Genomic DNA, 15,612 nt, shown 5'->3' on the forward strand with positions numbered 1-15,612 from the left:
AAATACATTTAAAAAAAAAATGCTCATACAAATGCTATACTGCTTTTGCCTATTAGCTATTAATAAAGCTGATGCAAAGCGTCAGGCAGGATGTAGAACTCTGACGAGACAGGTCCAATGTGGCAATGGTGTGAGTATTTCAGGGCATCGCATTATACTCAAAAACGTCTGCACTATAAAATACGACTATGAAGTAGAAGCAAATAATTTCAAGAAACTTGTGTGATTTATGTGCAAATATAACACAAAAGCAACCAAAGTTTTGTACTATAAAAAATTCCAGTAAATGTTTTTTTTTTTTTAGAGAGAGATAAAAACAGAGACTGAGCAATGCAGATGGCAATGAAGTAGGACACCAGGTAGAAAATGAAAATTGTCGATGCAGATGCTACCAAGTCACACAAAAAGAATGGCGCCCAGAACAACAGTACCAAACTGAAGAAGTTGAGTAGGACGACAATAGAGTAGGGACTGAACGGGTCCGGGCGGCACGGGAATAGAAGTGAGAGCCGCTTAGCGACAGCTGCATCAGTGAAAGCTGGTCCAGCACAACTTCAGGAAATATTGAAACTTAAGGCATGAGAAAAACACAGAAAGATAAAATGAGATGGGAGTACCGACAGAAAAGGAAGGATTTAGAAAGTGACTACAATGAGAAATATTTGAGGAATTAGTTGCATCTATATCAAGAAAGATTTGAGAGAAATTTAAGAAGCAAGTTGTGAGCTTGATTCTTATAAAGATATGGCAATCTGTCATTCAATTCAGATACAAACATAGTTCATTTTGAGCGAAAACACCTGCAATTTAATTTATAACTTTTAAACTTTGAAATCTGATAAATTTGTTGTAATACGGCTTGAAATGATCGATCGTCAATTAGTTAACATTCTCGTACATCTTTGGATTGCGTTGAATGTTCTCCTCCATTATCTTCTTATGCGTAATCTCCCAGTGCTCTACCTTTTGGATAACATCCGGAATAACCTCACGAATATGAAAGCGATTGATCTCAGGACCATCGCGTATCTCAATATTTGTCTTGAAATTATAGTTGGGGGTATACCCATTGATTTTCAGGAAGTGATCGAAATAGAAGGGCACAATCTGTTCCTGAATATTATCGAGGACCATTACAGACTCTTGGCTAAATCCCTCGCTGACGACACCATCCTCAGCGAAGGCGCGCACAAAGTTTCTCGTATTTTCCGAGATGACAACGGGTTGTGGGACAATCTTCTTAACACGCTTCTTGAGGAAAAGGCGCTGGAGGGGCCCAACACGTTTGGGTTTCTTATAGGGCGGCTCCAGATTGCGTCGTACTTTCTTCATTTCCATATCGATGCGTCTCTCAATTTGATAGGCCTGGGCCGAGAGCTTCTCGAAGTAGCGACGTCGCTTACGGAATGTCATTTCCAGTTCGCGCACCTTATCAATATCCATGTGCTCAAATTTACCCAGTATTTCCAATATCACATTGCTAATGGCGGCGACCATGTCCGAGGCATTGGGGATGACATCACTTGATCCTCGCACCGTGGAGGGGACCAGACGACGCCAGACCTCGGCGAGAACTGCTCGATGTTTGTTAAACTCTTCGTCGGCAAAGGATTCCTCAATGGGCTTATCAAGACTTTGCTTCACACGAGCCTCCATCTCGATGGCACGGTCCTCCATAAAATATTTCTTGGCTGACTTGCGCGCCACATATTCCTGCTTCTCCTTCAAATCCTTGTTGCACCAATCCACAAATATCTCCAGTTTACCCTGTAGCTCGGTATGAATGGAGAGAGTGTAATGCATTTCCAGCAGTAGCATAAAAGTCTTGTTCTTCAGATTTTCAATGCCCTGCAGGAAATTCTCGGCATTGGGAAACACCTGCAATACCGGGTGAAGATTCCGCATATAGACATCATAGTAAAAATCGCGTATTGCCCACGCGTCATCCTTGTCCCGGACGCGTATGTTCACTATAGTACGCTTGGCAATGGACTGGTCATAGGGTTCCAGCTCATACTCCACATCCTCTTCATCCTCAAGATCACCGGTCTTCTGTTCGAAACCGTCACCATCGGAATGTATGCCCCGTTTCTTTACTGGCACCAAATGAATCCAATCGTGCTCCGATCGCCATTCCTCCTCACCAAGCAAATAATGAAAGTTCTGCAACATAACACAGCGAATCCAATGACCCTCGATAAACACAATGTCCATGTTGAGCATCGTCAGCTCCCTTTCCAATTCGCGGTATTCCTGCTTCAATTTATCGGTTATCTCGTAGTAGGTCTTCACCTGATACACCTGAGTCATCGCCGCATTGTACTCCTTTTTCTCCCACTTGGCAAAGAGTCCCTCGTAGAGGATCTGTGTGTTCTTCATATCCTGCCAGTGGCGTTCGTTAAGCGTATCATAGATTTTGGTGCGAACCATCTTTCCTTGAATCAAAAGCGACTCATATTTCAGACGCATCGCAACTTTTAGGAGCTCAATTCCAGTCTTGAAGTTAAATGGTTTGACTATAGCACGATTTTTCAGCTCATCGATGTAGTTCTCATCGAGGTCAGTTATAACTGAACCATAGTATTTGTTTGGTCCAGGTCCTAGTAGGGTATTCCGCACATCTGGCACAGGAACTTCCAGTCTAAGGCGTAAACCGTTGCGAAGACGAGAGCTGAAGGTAAAGAACGAATCCTTGGGACCCAACATGACGGCCTGCTCTTTGTGCTGACCAGAGAAGGGCAATGTGCGATATGGATTCTCCTCCTCGGCATCCACATCAATTACTTCGGCCTGGAAACGCGATCGACGCATCTCCTCAAAAGGAACTAGAGGTTTTCGTATATAATCCAAGGGTATCTTTGTGTCGTCCTCCAGCAATAAAAAGCTGCCGCTGTCCTTGGAAAGATTCGTGCATTCGGAACTGCTAAGTGAGGTCAGGCATTGCTCAATGCTTTTGAGATCCTCCTCCAGTTCAGCGACAATCGCCTTACGATCTACCAGAAGACGCTCCTCACCCGGTTCAATGTCCTTGGTCTCGTAGATAGCCTCACGAGTCTCCCGCAAGAACTCAAGATACTGACGACGTCCTGGAAAGTCCAGCGTGGTTAGCTCTTCGGGTTTTCGGGAATGAAAGATAAAGTCATAAGGTTGGCAGAGATCCTGCACCACCTCTCTGGCTCCATCCTTGCTATCAACTCGAGTGGCTGCCAAGTGATCGGAAATCATTTTCTCGAAATCATAGTGCGGCATGGTTAGGTCCGTGTCCATGTATTTCTTACACGGAGGATTGGCTTTGATAAAATTTACAATTGGCACCTTCTCGGGCTGCTCCTGCACTGTGATCTCCGGATAGACCGTCTTGGTCTGATAATGCACATGGACGTGCTTCACTTGCGTTGGATCCCAATGATCATGATGATGTCGCGCCTCAAGTGCTTCCGTATAAGGACGCTTTGGGGTACGCACATTAGCAAACTTGATCGTGTCCGGCATGATCTTCTCCAGCATTGGCATACCGGAGTGGAGGATTGCATCATTAAACTGGGCCGAGGGCACACGCTCCGCGGCATAGTCGCGTTGTCGTCTTGGATGAATGTGGAGCGTCTTCTCTCGGAACATGGGTGCTGGCATATTACCACGCTGATCGATAGGAATATCTGGGACTCCAGCATCGGCGCCTGCATTTATGCGGTAATCGGAAATGCGCGGCTTATCCGACTCACTACTTGCGGGAACAGTGACTGCCTCCTGAGGTGGTACCCAGTCCAGATCGTACTCCTCTTCCTTAGCATCGCAAGGGGATTGCTCGCGTAGTTGTTTGGCCTCCACACAAGTCAAGCCCAGAAGATTCATCCTTGCCAGCTTCTGTTTGAGATGCTTGGCCTTTGCCACTCGGTTCTTTAGGGCGATGTACTCCACGGTGGTGTCGGCTTTGTTGGCGTCCACCATGTCGCCTTCCAGGAGATCTGGTGCATCCGGCACAATGATCTTTTCGGGAAACACATATCGAATGAGATTAAACTTTTGGACATGATACTTGAGCTTTGGCTTGACCAGTTTTAGATTCTTGCGTAGGACACGATGATAATGGAGGCCCAAACGCTTATCAATGAACTCCTTAATTGCGCTCTTCTGCTCGTGCCGATGCAACAGCATCCCCTGCGGTGGGAATAGATCCAATTTGGGATCATCGGGGTCTAGTACTTTGATTATACCCCTCTCTACGTCCAGCTTAATTGGCTCTTTGCGGGGTGCCAATTCATTAAGCCACTCATCGCGGGTGAGGCAACCCTTAACAGTGCGTTGACCCTCCATGATCTGGTGACGATGCAACTTACCACGCAGTCCGTCGCCATGCTTGAAGTGGAAACCGCGCAGCTGAAAGTGATCACCGATTTTCCCCACCTTCAGATAGTCCTCATCATCGCTGCTCTGTTCACTTGGCGTGGAACCGACGCTTCCCTCAATGCTCTCCTCGCAGCGCAACTGTTGTGCCGCATAGGGATACTTCTTTTGTTTTCCCGTCCGCTCTAAGAAGAACTCTTGCGTTACCCTGGCCTGATCTCGACGCACACAGTTCTCCTTGTGCATGATGCCCTTCAGGCGTTCCGTCTCCGTCAAGGTTTTCGGGAAGAATTTTCGTTTTCTGATCACTGGCGGAATATACTCGAACTTTCGGAAACTGCGCTCGATATCATCATCGATATTGGCCACATCCTCAAGCAGATCCTTTTCGGCGACGGTGCGTGCCTCAATCTCTTTGGCAGCTGCCTCTTGTTGATTACGCTCTTGCTCTTTTTGCGCCTTTCGCTGTTTATTGCGCAGATAAATGTCCTTGTAGCGTGCCTCACGTCTCCTTTGCTCCTCAGTGAGATTGGCTTTGTTGGCCGGCTTGTCCGGTGATCGAAAAAGTTCAGCTAGCTTGAAAGGCTTCGCAGGAGGGTCTTCAGCCACGGGCTCATCCTTAATCTTGGTATTAAAGACGGCTGGTATTTCCAAGCGTTCCGCTTGCAGCTCTGCCTCCACTTTCGTTTCAGTCATCTTCTTTGTGCGACGTCGCGTCATATAGCGTACGACACGCCAGTATGTCTGTTGATTCTGCTGCTCCTGCTCGTCCTTCTCGTACGTGTTCTTATAGTCCATGCCCTGAAAGTCCAAATTGACGGGATTTTCCAAGTCAATCACCTCACAAATATGAGTATCCGATGACTCTGATCCGGTGCTGGCGCACACATTGTCTCCATGCTTGACCATCTTGCTTATGAGCTTAAATTGCTGATCCTGGGTGAGTTTCTTATGCCGCAGCGCACTGGGATTAACCAGACAGTGGGTCCGGCGTGGATCCTGCGTCAAAAAGAACTTTTGACGGACCGGCGACAACTTTGACAGCTGCTGATAGTTCTTCGGACAACGTCCGATATGTGGCCGAGGCGCTCCAGGCTCATAGCTAGCCTCGCAGGGTTGCTTCCATTGATCGCCCTTGAAGCCTTTCGGACGCACCGATGGCACATGATAATCGTCGATCATTTCTTTTGAGTCCGGAGCTCCCTGGGCACACACAACGGAGCGCCGTGTATTCCTTCCGGAGGTAGCTGGCCTTCCTGGAATGCTGGAAGAGGTGCAACTGCGCGCTTGCATATTCACCGTGAAAACGGCATCACGAAAACGTGACTCACTGGAGCTAAGAAAATCATTGGCCCCTTTCTTGGGCTTAAACTCCCGATTACCACATTCATCACGAGTCTCAATCTCAGTGCGTTTAATGTTTGCGTCCGGAAACTCTAGAGTCTGAACGGTCAGCTGGGGATCCGAGTCACGATGTGAAAAGTCAATGTTCTTAAATTTGGCAATTTCAATCTCCCGTTTGGTTTGTCGGTGCTGCTTCTTCGGAGGACACCTTCGCTTCTCCCAAGGCTCACTCACATTGTTCCTAACCGACGCCTTAGCCCTTAGCACCTTCTGTTCAGGATCCGGTTCCGACATCGATTCGGGCAAGAATGTGTCTCTTTCTCTTTTACCTCTTATTGAAATTCGATGATCCGAAGAAGTATCATCCTTTAATGTGCCACGAACCGAAGACCCAGTAGCCCGTTTGTGGCTTCCACTGAACCGACCTTTAGAAGGTGCCGGCATTATCGAACCGGATTTTGAATATTCAAGCTGTGGAATATAGTTCTATGTATATTAAATACTTTTTCAATTACGTTTGTCGTGGTATTCATAGATATCAAAAGCAACTAACTGGAATTCGACTCAAATGTTTTTGACAAATTTCTACCGACTACGTGGCCACCGCTGTTTTGCTAAAAAAAAAATATCGGAATATATCCATAAGCTCAAGTTTGAAATAAATTTTAATTTAAGACACGTATATTTTCAAAAAACCCATCAGTTCCTCATTAAGCTCTCTTCTTGCTCCCAAAACTTAAGTTTTTGGTATAGTTCACTGTACTCTCATATCTATAATTTGATTTTTCTATAGTCTTTCATTAATGCTCTATTCTTATTTTTATTTTTTATTTTAAACACTTTAGTAGGAGCTATAAATTGAACACTCCAGATATCTGCTTTTATGATATTTATTACATTTCGAGGTAGCAGTTGCTGTGCTCAGCATTCGTATTTCCCCAGTACTTATTTGCCACCCTCAGTTACAATATTTCCATTTCAGTTATTTTCAATACCCTGTAGCTACAAAATTCATAGAAAGGGTTTTATAATTTAAAGGAAACGCGTGTATAAGCAAAAAATAAATAGATATTGATTTGTATTTCTTCTTAATGTTGGTAATCATTATGAGATCCTTAGTTCTCAAATAAAAAATATTATAAATTGGGTTGATAAATTTGTATAGGCTATCTTTTGGACTAGCAAACTCGACGTCTTTTCTTTCATATGTGAATTTGTGCCTTTTATTTTTTTTTTACTTATTGTAAAGTCCCGTCCTCCTAAAAGTATGCCATAAAAATTGACTTGTTTTCCATTTTTAGCTTGTCGCAGTGCGCATCGAGCAGCATTTTCATATTTCTCAATTCCATTTCGGCATTTTATGACCCCCATATGTCAGCCTCTAATAAGTCCAAGAACTAAGCCAACGTCGCCATCGAATTTCGTGCAATTTAATTAAATTTACAACGACTTTTATTTAGCAAACATTCTGCATAATTTTAAACAGGTGGATTGAAAATTCAACGGAAAAGCTCCAACCATTTCCCATCCCCACCCAATTCTCTCCAACTGAAGCCCTTTCCATCTGTTTTTTGAAATTTGCGGCGTATTAATTTTGAATTTATGTTTATTTCAGACGCTCACAAACGGAAATGAAGTTAATTTTTGTACATTTTCTATTCGTGCGTCAATTTAAATGCTGTTGTTGTTGCTCCAAATGTTTTGATTATTGTTTTTTGGTAGCCCCGAGCGGCAAATAAATAATTTATAATAATTTCACAAAATGCCACTTAAAGTGCGGAAATTGCGCACAATGAAGCCCCCACATCGCGCAATTGCGTGAATTAATAATTTTTGTGTGAATTCAATTAAATATTTTCCGGGAGGAGAGATGCAAAAACCATTGAACATAAACGAAAAGTTTGCTCAACTAAGCGGTATCCTTTACCCTTTTAATGTATCTACAGCAAATTATGGCAAAAAAAAAAAGGTACAATAATAATACTTAATTTGTTATCCCGAATTGAAATCAATATATCTAATTTGATGTCTCTAGTTCTTTTAAATATAAATATATGTATGTAAATATGTATATGGGGTCCTGGGCACAGAGAACCTCTTGGTCGTGCACTGATAAGGTTACCGAGTATCTTACAGTCGAGCAAACTCGACTGTTTAGTCTTACATAACTTTTGGGATATTTCAAATTCAAATTTTCATAAAATACCCAATAAATCAATTTGTATAGCATAGCTCAAAGCTCGACAAAATTTTAACTTATCTGTGGTATTTATTAACTTTCAATTTTATTCTTACACCATTTACGTGTACTCTTGGAATATTTGGTAATTCGATCTATATCCTAGTTCCTTCTGTAATCATTCAAAACATCGAGTCCTTCCAGACTTTAGAGCAATTCCTCCAATTTACTTTAGGTGCAATAAAGATGGCGGTAAAGCAACAAAGCCCACCAAAAGAGCAACAAAAAAATTGGTAAACATTTTTTTTTCGACTTGCAGTTTGCCGCTAAAAAGTTTAATTCAATTAAGAGTTTGGCTTCGGCGGGTGTTGCTCTGTCGAGAAACCAAACACAGCCGCACACACCTACATACACCTACACACACCTATACTATCACACTCACCATGAGTAAAGTCAAAGTTGCGCTTTTCAATTTTTGCAACATTTTCTGTTGCATTTCCTTTTAGTTGCCTTCGCTCGCCTTTTCTCACCCAGGTTGCATGTTACATTCACCTTTACGAGGATTCATTAAAAATGCATTCTCAGCCTGCTGTGCGGCACAAAATGGGAAAAAAAAGAAACTGAAAAATTTGTGCAAAACTTTTGGCTCTGTGCAAAATTTGCCATATGGCCAAAGTCTGTGCGGGATTTTCTCGGCGTTGAGGTAAAGTTTCTCCTTTGGCATCAGTTCTTAAAGATGCACAGGCTTAACATCTTTATAAGAAGGCAAAAGAACAACCGTTTCAGCCGTTCTTTAATAATCAGAAAGAAGTCTTAGTCTTAGTTGATTAGGTAATTTTTTATTTTTTCATTAAATAAATTAGATAATAAATCTATAATATGCAAAAATTCATTAAAAATTTGAATTTATTGTTTTGATAATTCTTCGAAATGTTCTGCCTTTTAAGTTCTCAATGCCTGCAACTGTTTTGATGTAGCCTGTTCAGTATTAGTTGCTCGCAAATTGCAAAATATGTTTATTCTACTTAAAAAAATATTTGGACCTTTCTACATCAATCTCTTGACCCATATGAGAGGCCTAAGGAAATGCGTAATGCCATTCTTTGTTAATCTTCTAACTTCTAATTGCCCAGAAAATCTGCTCATCTCGTCAGTAATTTTCTAAACTCGACTGCCTGAAAATGCATTTTCCCAGGCTCTTCAGTAACTTTTTTTTCCTACACTCTCCTTAACGCGCGGCAAAGTTTTTAATTGAAAGTTTTAAGCTGTAATTGAAGTTTGCCCAGTGCTTCGACCTGTCACCTCCCCCGTTTCTCGTTCCATTTAAAAGTGCTGCCATTTTGCCAGCCTCTTCATTGCTCACTTTGCCACGGTCTGGCTCTGGCTCTAGCTCTGGGTAGGAGTCTGGCCTGAAGCTGTAGCTGGTTACAGCTTGTAAAGCGTTTTATCCGGTGCGGCTCGGAGTCCAAGTCCCATTCGAGTGAAGCGCAAATTTGCTTTTTGGCCCAGGTATGAAATAATTATAATTTGCAAATTTCTCTGCCACTGCGCGGACGCTGTTTAATTTTGTGTGCAGCAACTTGTTAAAGTCGACGTAAAAGTGGCAGCCACTTGAACAACTTCCATATACACTATGTGTTAAATTTTATTTAATTTTACTTTACTCGAATATCGCATTTTTTAACCATATATTTCATTTTAAATATTCGTTCTCGTATCGTTGCATTTTCTTTTGTGGCATATAAAACATGTATTTATTTAATTAAAAACCCTGCTTTTGTGCTCTGTGCAGTGTTGTGTAGTGTAATAATAATAATAATAACTTTTTTCTCCCATTCGTGTTGAGTGTCGGTTGCCTGCTTCCAGAACTTTTAACAACCAATTGAATGCCGTTGCAGATAAATATACAAAAATATGTTAAAATGTTTTAGTCGGGAGCTCTAGACATTTAAATACCCTAGAGAAATTGATTAGAGATTCAGGCGTGTTATATCAATAGAATGTGAAATAATTTAATTAATTTATATTTGTTCTGTGAAAATGTTTTAGATTTTAATTCGGAAACCTATATGAAATTTTACATTTAAATATAAATTATTTAATTTTAATTTATATTGTTATTTAATATATTTTTTATTTTACTTATTAATTTAAATTTAAATTGTTGTGTCGGCTTAAAAATAAATAAATGCATATTTTTAACTTTTATATTTTGAGAGAGTTTTATTCAACTTCATATTTTATTGTATTCTAATTACATCTTGTGAGAGTATGAAACTGAGATGAAGTAGTTTTTAAACTATGTATTATAAATATATGTTATTCCGCAACTATCCAGTTGCTTTAAGTGAGTAAAACTTAAATAACAAATTCTTGTTCATATGTCACATAGCATGGCTTAAATATGTAATCGTTGTTAATTAAATAAAAATATTGCATAACATATGATTTTATTTTCTTACCTTTTTTTTTTTTTTATTTGAATACATTTTCAGCTGTTGATTGTTTGTGCAGTATTATTGTTGCTGTATTAAAATTATTTATTATTTTTGATGTGGGTCGTTTCAGAAGTCGCACCACGAGGAAGAAGAAATTCCAGTTTTTTAATTAAGTTTATACGGAAATAATGTCGTATTAAACGGAAACGTTGAAACATTTAAATGCAAACGACATGGGAGAAAAAGTTGAAAAGACTACAGACGAGCGCACATGACAGAATTATAACCTGTATAAGTCTCTGTAAAAAGTTATTATAATACAAAAATAAATATATATTTATTTACAAACAAACATGTTGCCTGTAGCACTCATACAATGTATGCGCAAGATATTTATAGAGCATTCTTTACCCCGTTACATTATTTTGCATAAAGTTCATTTGTTCGCTGATGGGGGGTATACAAATATTGAGGGAACTGACTCAGTCATCTGTCTTTTCACCCTCCCGACTTCCCTGTGAACAATCAATGATCCTAGTACATTTGTGGACGATGTCATTAGCTTCTTTGTAGTCGTACTCAAGTTGATTGCCAAAGACTCGCAAAAAGAGAACTTCAATTTTAATATTATATGGTACATTGTTTTATCTATAATATCACTGCAATTTATGATCCTTAACATTGGTCCTTAACGAGCACATGATGAATCATGTAAAAGTTATTGAACCTACACAATGCTTTAATATATAAATATTCTTTTTGATTTTGTATTTTAAAATAGTATTTACGGAACCTTTTGTAACTTTTAATTAAAAATCAAAAGAGCTTTCATTTAAAATTCAAAATTTAATAATTAAAAAATATAAATAAATAAAGTTGTTTTTCGTAGATGCAATGCAATCAATCCTTGTATTCTTTAATAGTTAGTAGCAGCCATATGACAATATCAACTTATCTGAATACAATAGAAAAAATATATGTAATTTTGTAAACAAAGAGCTTTTGCTGCATTTCACACACACACACACCCACACAGAAGGACATCAACAAACGACAGTTTCCGGACAACAAATTCAAGCAATAATAATAAAGGATAATAAATGAATTCAATATGCAAAAGTATTTAATGTTTATTTATGCAATAATGCAATGGCAATTAGGGCAATTAAATATTTATTTTTACACTTGGCAAATGCTTGACGAAAATTCTCATTTATTTTGCTTGTTTTAAATTTCAATAGTCTGATATGTGAGTGGTTCTTGTTATTGTTGTTGTTGATTTAACGAGTGCATTTGAGCCACAAAAACAACTTGTACAAATTTTTGTTCTGGTTTTGTTAAACAAACTAACAACAACAACAACAACTAAATGTGTTGCCACTGAACCTGGCACTTTGTCAACTTCACACAACGACAAATTGGTAAACCAACCAACAGCAGCAGCGAAGTGCAAAATGAGCAACAAAGCCAACAAATAAATAAAATAACAAATATAATCAAATAATGAAAACCACAAAAATTAATTAGCATGCCAACAAACTAACTAATAACTAAAGTCTATTAATTAATCGTTCGACTCTTTATTTAATCCCAAAAAAAAAATGATTCAGATATTTTATTATTTTACATAGAAATTATACACTTGGGCTTTAGATAAATGGTCAGCTAATTGATAAATGCAAAAACTTTACTGCCAAAAATAATAAATAGCGATGGGCAGAACTTTTCGCATAGTCTAGGGATCCCCTATGAAATGCAATGTAACAACTTAACAAATTCATAAATAAATACATACACAATAAAAGATTAGATTAATAGGCTTTCCACGACCAAATGTGAAGCTGTTAAGACATTTGATATTCACCCAAAGCAAATCAGCTGTTCGGTTTCGGTGCAAAAATTATAAAAATCTGGCAATTACAACATTTCAATATTTATTTTGATATTATCATTGGCGCAAATTTAATGCCTATTGTTTTTATTGAAGAAAACAGCTGGTTAAGGTGATAATTGCTTTTTTTCACGAGTTTATCGATAAACATCGCGAATGACAGAAAGTCTTCACATTCATTATGAATGAGCCAAAATGATCATTCGGATTTTGTACTGAAATGAAGTCAAAATTCGGGCCGAATGATGGAAATGGCGTCGAATGAGCCAAATGTGCTGTCGTGGAAATAGGCTATTACTGTAAGTCTAACAGTACTTTTGTATTTATTATTCATTTCTAAATGACTTTGTTGAAAGTTTCCAATTTTAACACAATAATTTATTGTTTATTAATTTTAAGCAAATGAATTATAACCACAAATTATAATAGCAGCAGCTAAAGCTGCTAGCATATTATAAACAAAGAAAATTGAAAATGTCTAAAATACAGTGTAAGTCATTTGCCTGTAACTCTTAAATTATTGTTTTCAATAGGCTAAAAATATAAAAAATTAAGTTATTTCCTTTTCTTAAAGTTAGCTGATTAGATTTCAATATTGTTTACACCTGTAATGCTACAAGTAAATTAAATAAAGTACAATATAAAATAAATGTAACTAAATAATAAAAACAACTTAAAATTATGTTTTCATTTATTTTATTATTGCGTAATACTATTCCAACTAGTAAGTTCTTGCAGTGTATTAATCAAAGCTTTTACAGACCTCTACACAGTTGCAAACCATTCGGTCCCAGTTCACCTCAACGCATCGCAAAATCTATGCTAATCCCACACAGAGACACACTCACACATGCACAAAAACATATTCCATCATACACACATATATGAAAATATTGTATACTGTAGCTTGATAAATATCATTACAAATCATTCCGCATGGCACGACCCCCGCCTTGTTTGTGTCCTTCGCCTGTGCATTATATGTTATTAAAACCATTTTTAATTGAAAATTAATTGAAATATCAATTGCAGTGGTATTAAAATGCATTGAGTTGATTCTGAGGCAACAGTTAACTGTTTGCTTGTCTTTATTATAATTCTACTGTGGCATTTTATGCATTTACAATTTATTATTATGCAATTTCATGTGGCATTCATATACGGATATGTATATGTATGTGTTTGTACGCATCTCTGTCTGCCTGTGCATATGTGTACTCGATAATTTGTTATGCAATAATATTCCAAAAATCCATATTGATGTAATGTCAATTTGTCTGTTATCCGAATACACACTTTACAGCCGAACTCGAAATAAATTAATACAATCCGGCGGTCAATTGAAATTGTATACTTCGATCATTAGTGGCTTCATAAATTATCACGGCAAACTATTTGATTAAATTAAGCGCAATTTACAAATCTCCATTACAAAAATTGAGTACTTAAGTCCGATGTAATGTAAAGACTCCATCCCTTTCTGTCCACCTTTCTCTATCCCTCTCTCTTCTTCTTTTAACGTATAGTCTTAATTGAAGCAAAATGCAAGCTGCTGTCATTCAATATCTTTTCAATCCCTATCTCTGATTTGAATCTTCTTGGTCTAAAAGGCAAACCGTTGGCCAACATTTGATTTGATGATGCCAAGCCAAAGTCCATGAATGTTGCTGTAGTTGCATATTGATGGCAAACAGTTTAGCCGCTGCATAAATCTAATAAACCAACAAAAAGTGTGGCAAAAAGATGCCTAGACATTGCCATAAATGAAACTGCCTTAGAAAGAAATAACAACCAATGGTCAACGAGAAAAGTTGAAAAAGTGCGTAACCGGAAACTGTTGCTGTCGTTTTTTTCTGCTCAGCATGTGTTCGTCCTTCGGAAGCCCCCCAATGAGTTACAACATGTATGTACATGCCAATACTGTGAGTAGAGGAATGACACAGAAAAACAAAGTTATAGCTCAAACTAAAGACCTTAAGATTATAAATGCTTTTATGTAATAGCTTTTATTTTCCCTTGGAAATTCGAGTCACCAATGCTTTGGCATAGTAAATAAATAATAAAAATAAAATAGAATTCAACAAGGCAATTTCCATTATATATAATTGCTTTTAACCTTTCAATTAATATAATATTATTTTGTTTCTAGCAGATTTTTTGTCATAAATCCAATATCATATAAAACATGCCAAAAAAGCATAAATGTACGTAAAACACAAAATAAAAACTTATGATTTTATTGGTTTCCTTTACCTTAAAAAGCTTTAAAACCGCTGAAAACAATCTAAATTAACATCAGTGCATATAACCTATGTACCCTTCAGTTACTGGGTTACAAAAGTTTGATTTTGTGTTAAAAACCAACTTGATCTTGAATAAAAATGTCGTAAGCTGTAACTCTGATATAGCCATTAGTCAGCATGTCAAAAGTGAAAGTGGCAAGAAAATTGCTGTGTCTTTTTTTATACTTTTGTTGCCTTTCGTTAGGTCTAGCAAAATTACGAGCCTATTGTTTGGCAGTTGTCAAAAAGTGTGACTATGCGAATTGAACGGATTTTTGGGAAGCGTCCCGGTGCTGCCGCTAGGCTAATGGCAATTTTAATGCGCACTTCCGGGCGGAAGTCAAAATGTCGTCCTCGCAGCGGGTTGGCAGCGCCCAATTGGGAGAAGTTGGGAGGCTGCCACACGTACGCAATCGAGAGGCAGCTCGGCGTTAAAAAGACAAATGACAAACACATTTGCACACTATTACAACTGGAGCGCGTGTTGTGCGCTTTCTCTTTTTGAGTTTCCTACTCTGTTTTCCCTTGCTTTCTCTCTCGGTCTTTCCCTCTCCGTTCTGTGGGGACTCGCAACAGGCGGTCATGACAGAGGCACATAGATAACTGTCGCTCTATTTTATACACACTACTTACATGGCAGATAAACACGCATGTAAATATGCGAAGGAGGAGATAGGTTGGAGGGTAGCAGCACACAGAGACAAAGGACACCAGAGGATGGCATTAAAATAATGTTAAATTGCTTGTAGTATTTGCTCCTGCTGCCGCTGGCTGCCTTCTGGATCGCCTTTGTTTGCTGGCATCTCATTGTACATAGTTGTCCTTCGGAATGTCCTGACCACCATCCGCCTGTCTCTTAGTGTTATTGTTGTTGCTCTTGTTCTTGTCATGCCCACACTATTTCTGTTCTTTTTTTTTTTGTTTTCGTCCTTTGCAGTTTTTCGGTGCGTGGCGTCGTAATTCATTGTCCCCGCCTCCATTAAAGGACCTCGTCTGAATATTTTATTTGTTGTTGTATTTAAATGTGCTTAAAATGTGGTTAAATTTGCTGGTAAAAGTACCGCCTGCCACGTTCGCACTTCCGTTTCCGTTTCACATTGTTTCTTCCCATTGTTGCCAACTGAATGGAGTTGA

The 15,612-nt window shown here is 38.7% G+C and overlaps 1 protein-coding gene and 1 long non-coding RNA gene across 2 annotated transcripts; one reads left to right on the top strand and one right to left on the bottom strand.

The window, feature by feature from the left end:
* Nucleotides 1-41: 41 nt before the first annotated feature.
* LOC117781133 lies at nucleotides 42-589 on the top strand. The gene is made up of 2 exons (XR_004617149.1): nucleotides 42-130; nucleotides 305-589. It is a non-coding gene; the product is annotated as an uncharacterized LOC117781133 (long non-coding RNA).
* A 191-nt stretch (nucleotides 590-780) lies between these two features.
* On the bottom strand, nucleotides 781-6,253 carry LOC117781132. The gene has a single exon (XM_034617861.1). The coding sequence runs from the start codon at nucleotides 6,130-6,132 to the stop codon at nucleotides 880-882; it is 5,253 nt and encodes a 1,750-aa protein (XP_034473752.1). The 5' UTR covers nucleotides 6,133-6,253; the 3' UTR covers nucleotides 781-879.
* Nucleotides 6,254-15,612: the final 9,359 nt, after the last annotated feature.

This window comes from Drosophila innubila (genome assembly GCF_004354385.1).
Source record: "Drosophila innubila isolate TH190305 chromosome 2L unlocalized genomic scaffold, UK_Dinn_1.0 4_B_2L, whole genome shotgun sequence".
NCBI lineage: Eukaryota > Metazoa > Arthropoda > Insecta > Diptera > Drosophilidae > Drosophila > Drosophila innubila.

Bases quoted from the DNA above. Each gene is read 5' to 3' on its own strand.
- LOC117781132 (XM_034617861.1), bottom strand. From the start codon at position 6,132: ATGCCGGCACCTTCTAAAGGTCGGTTCAGTGGAAGCCACAAACGGGCT.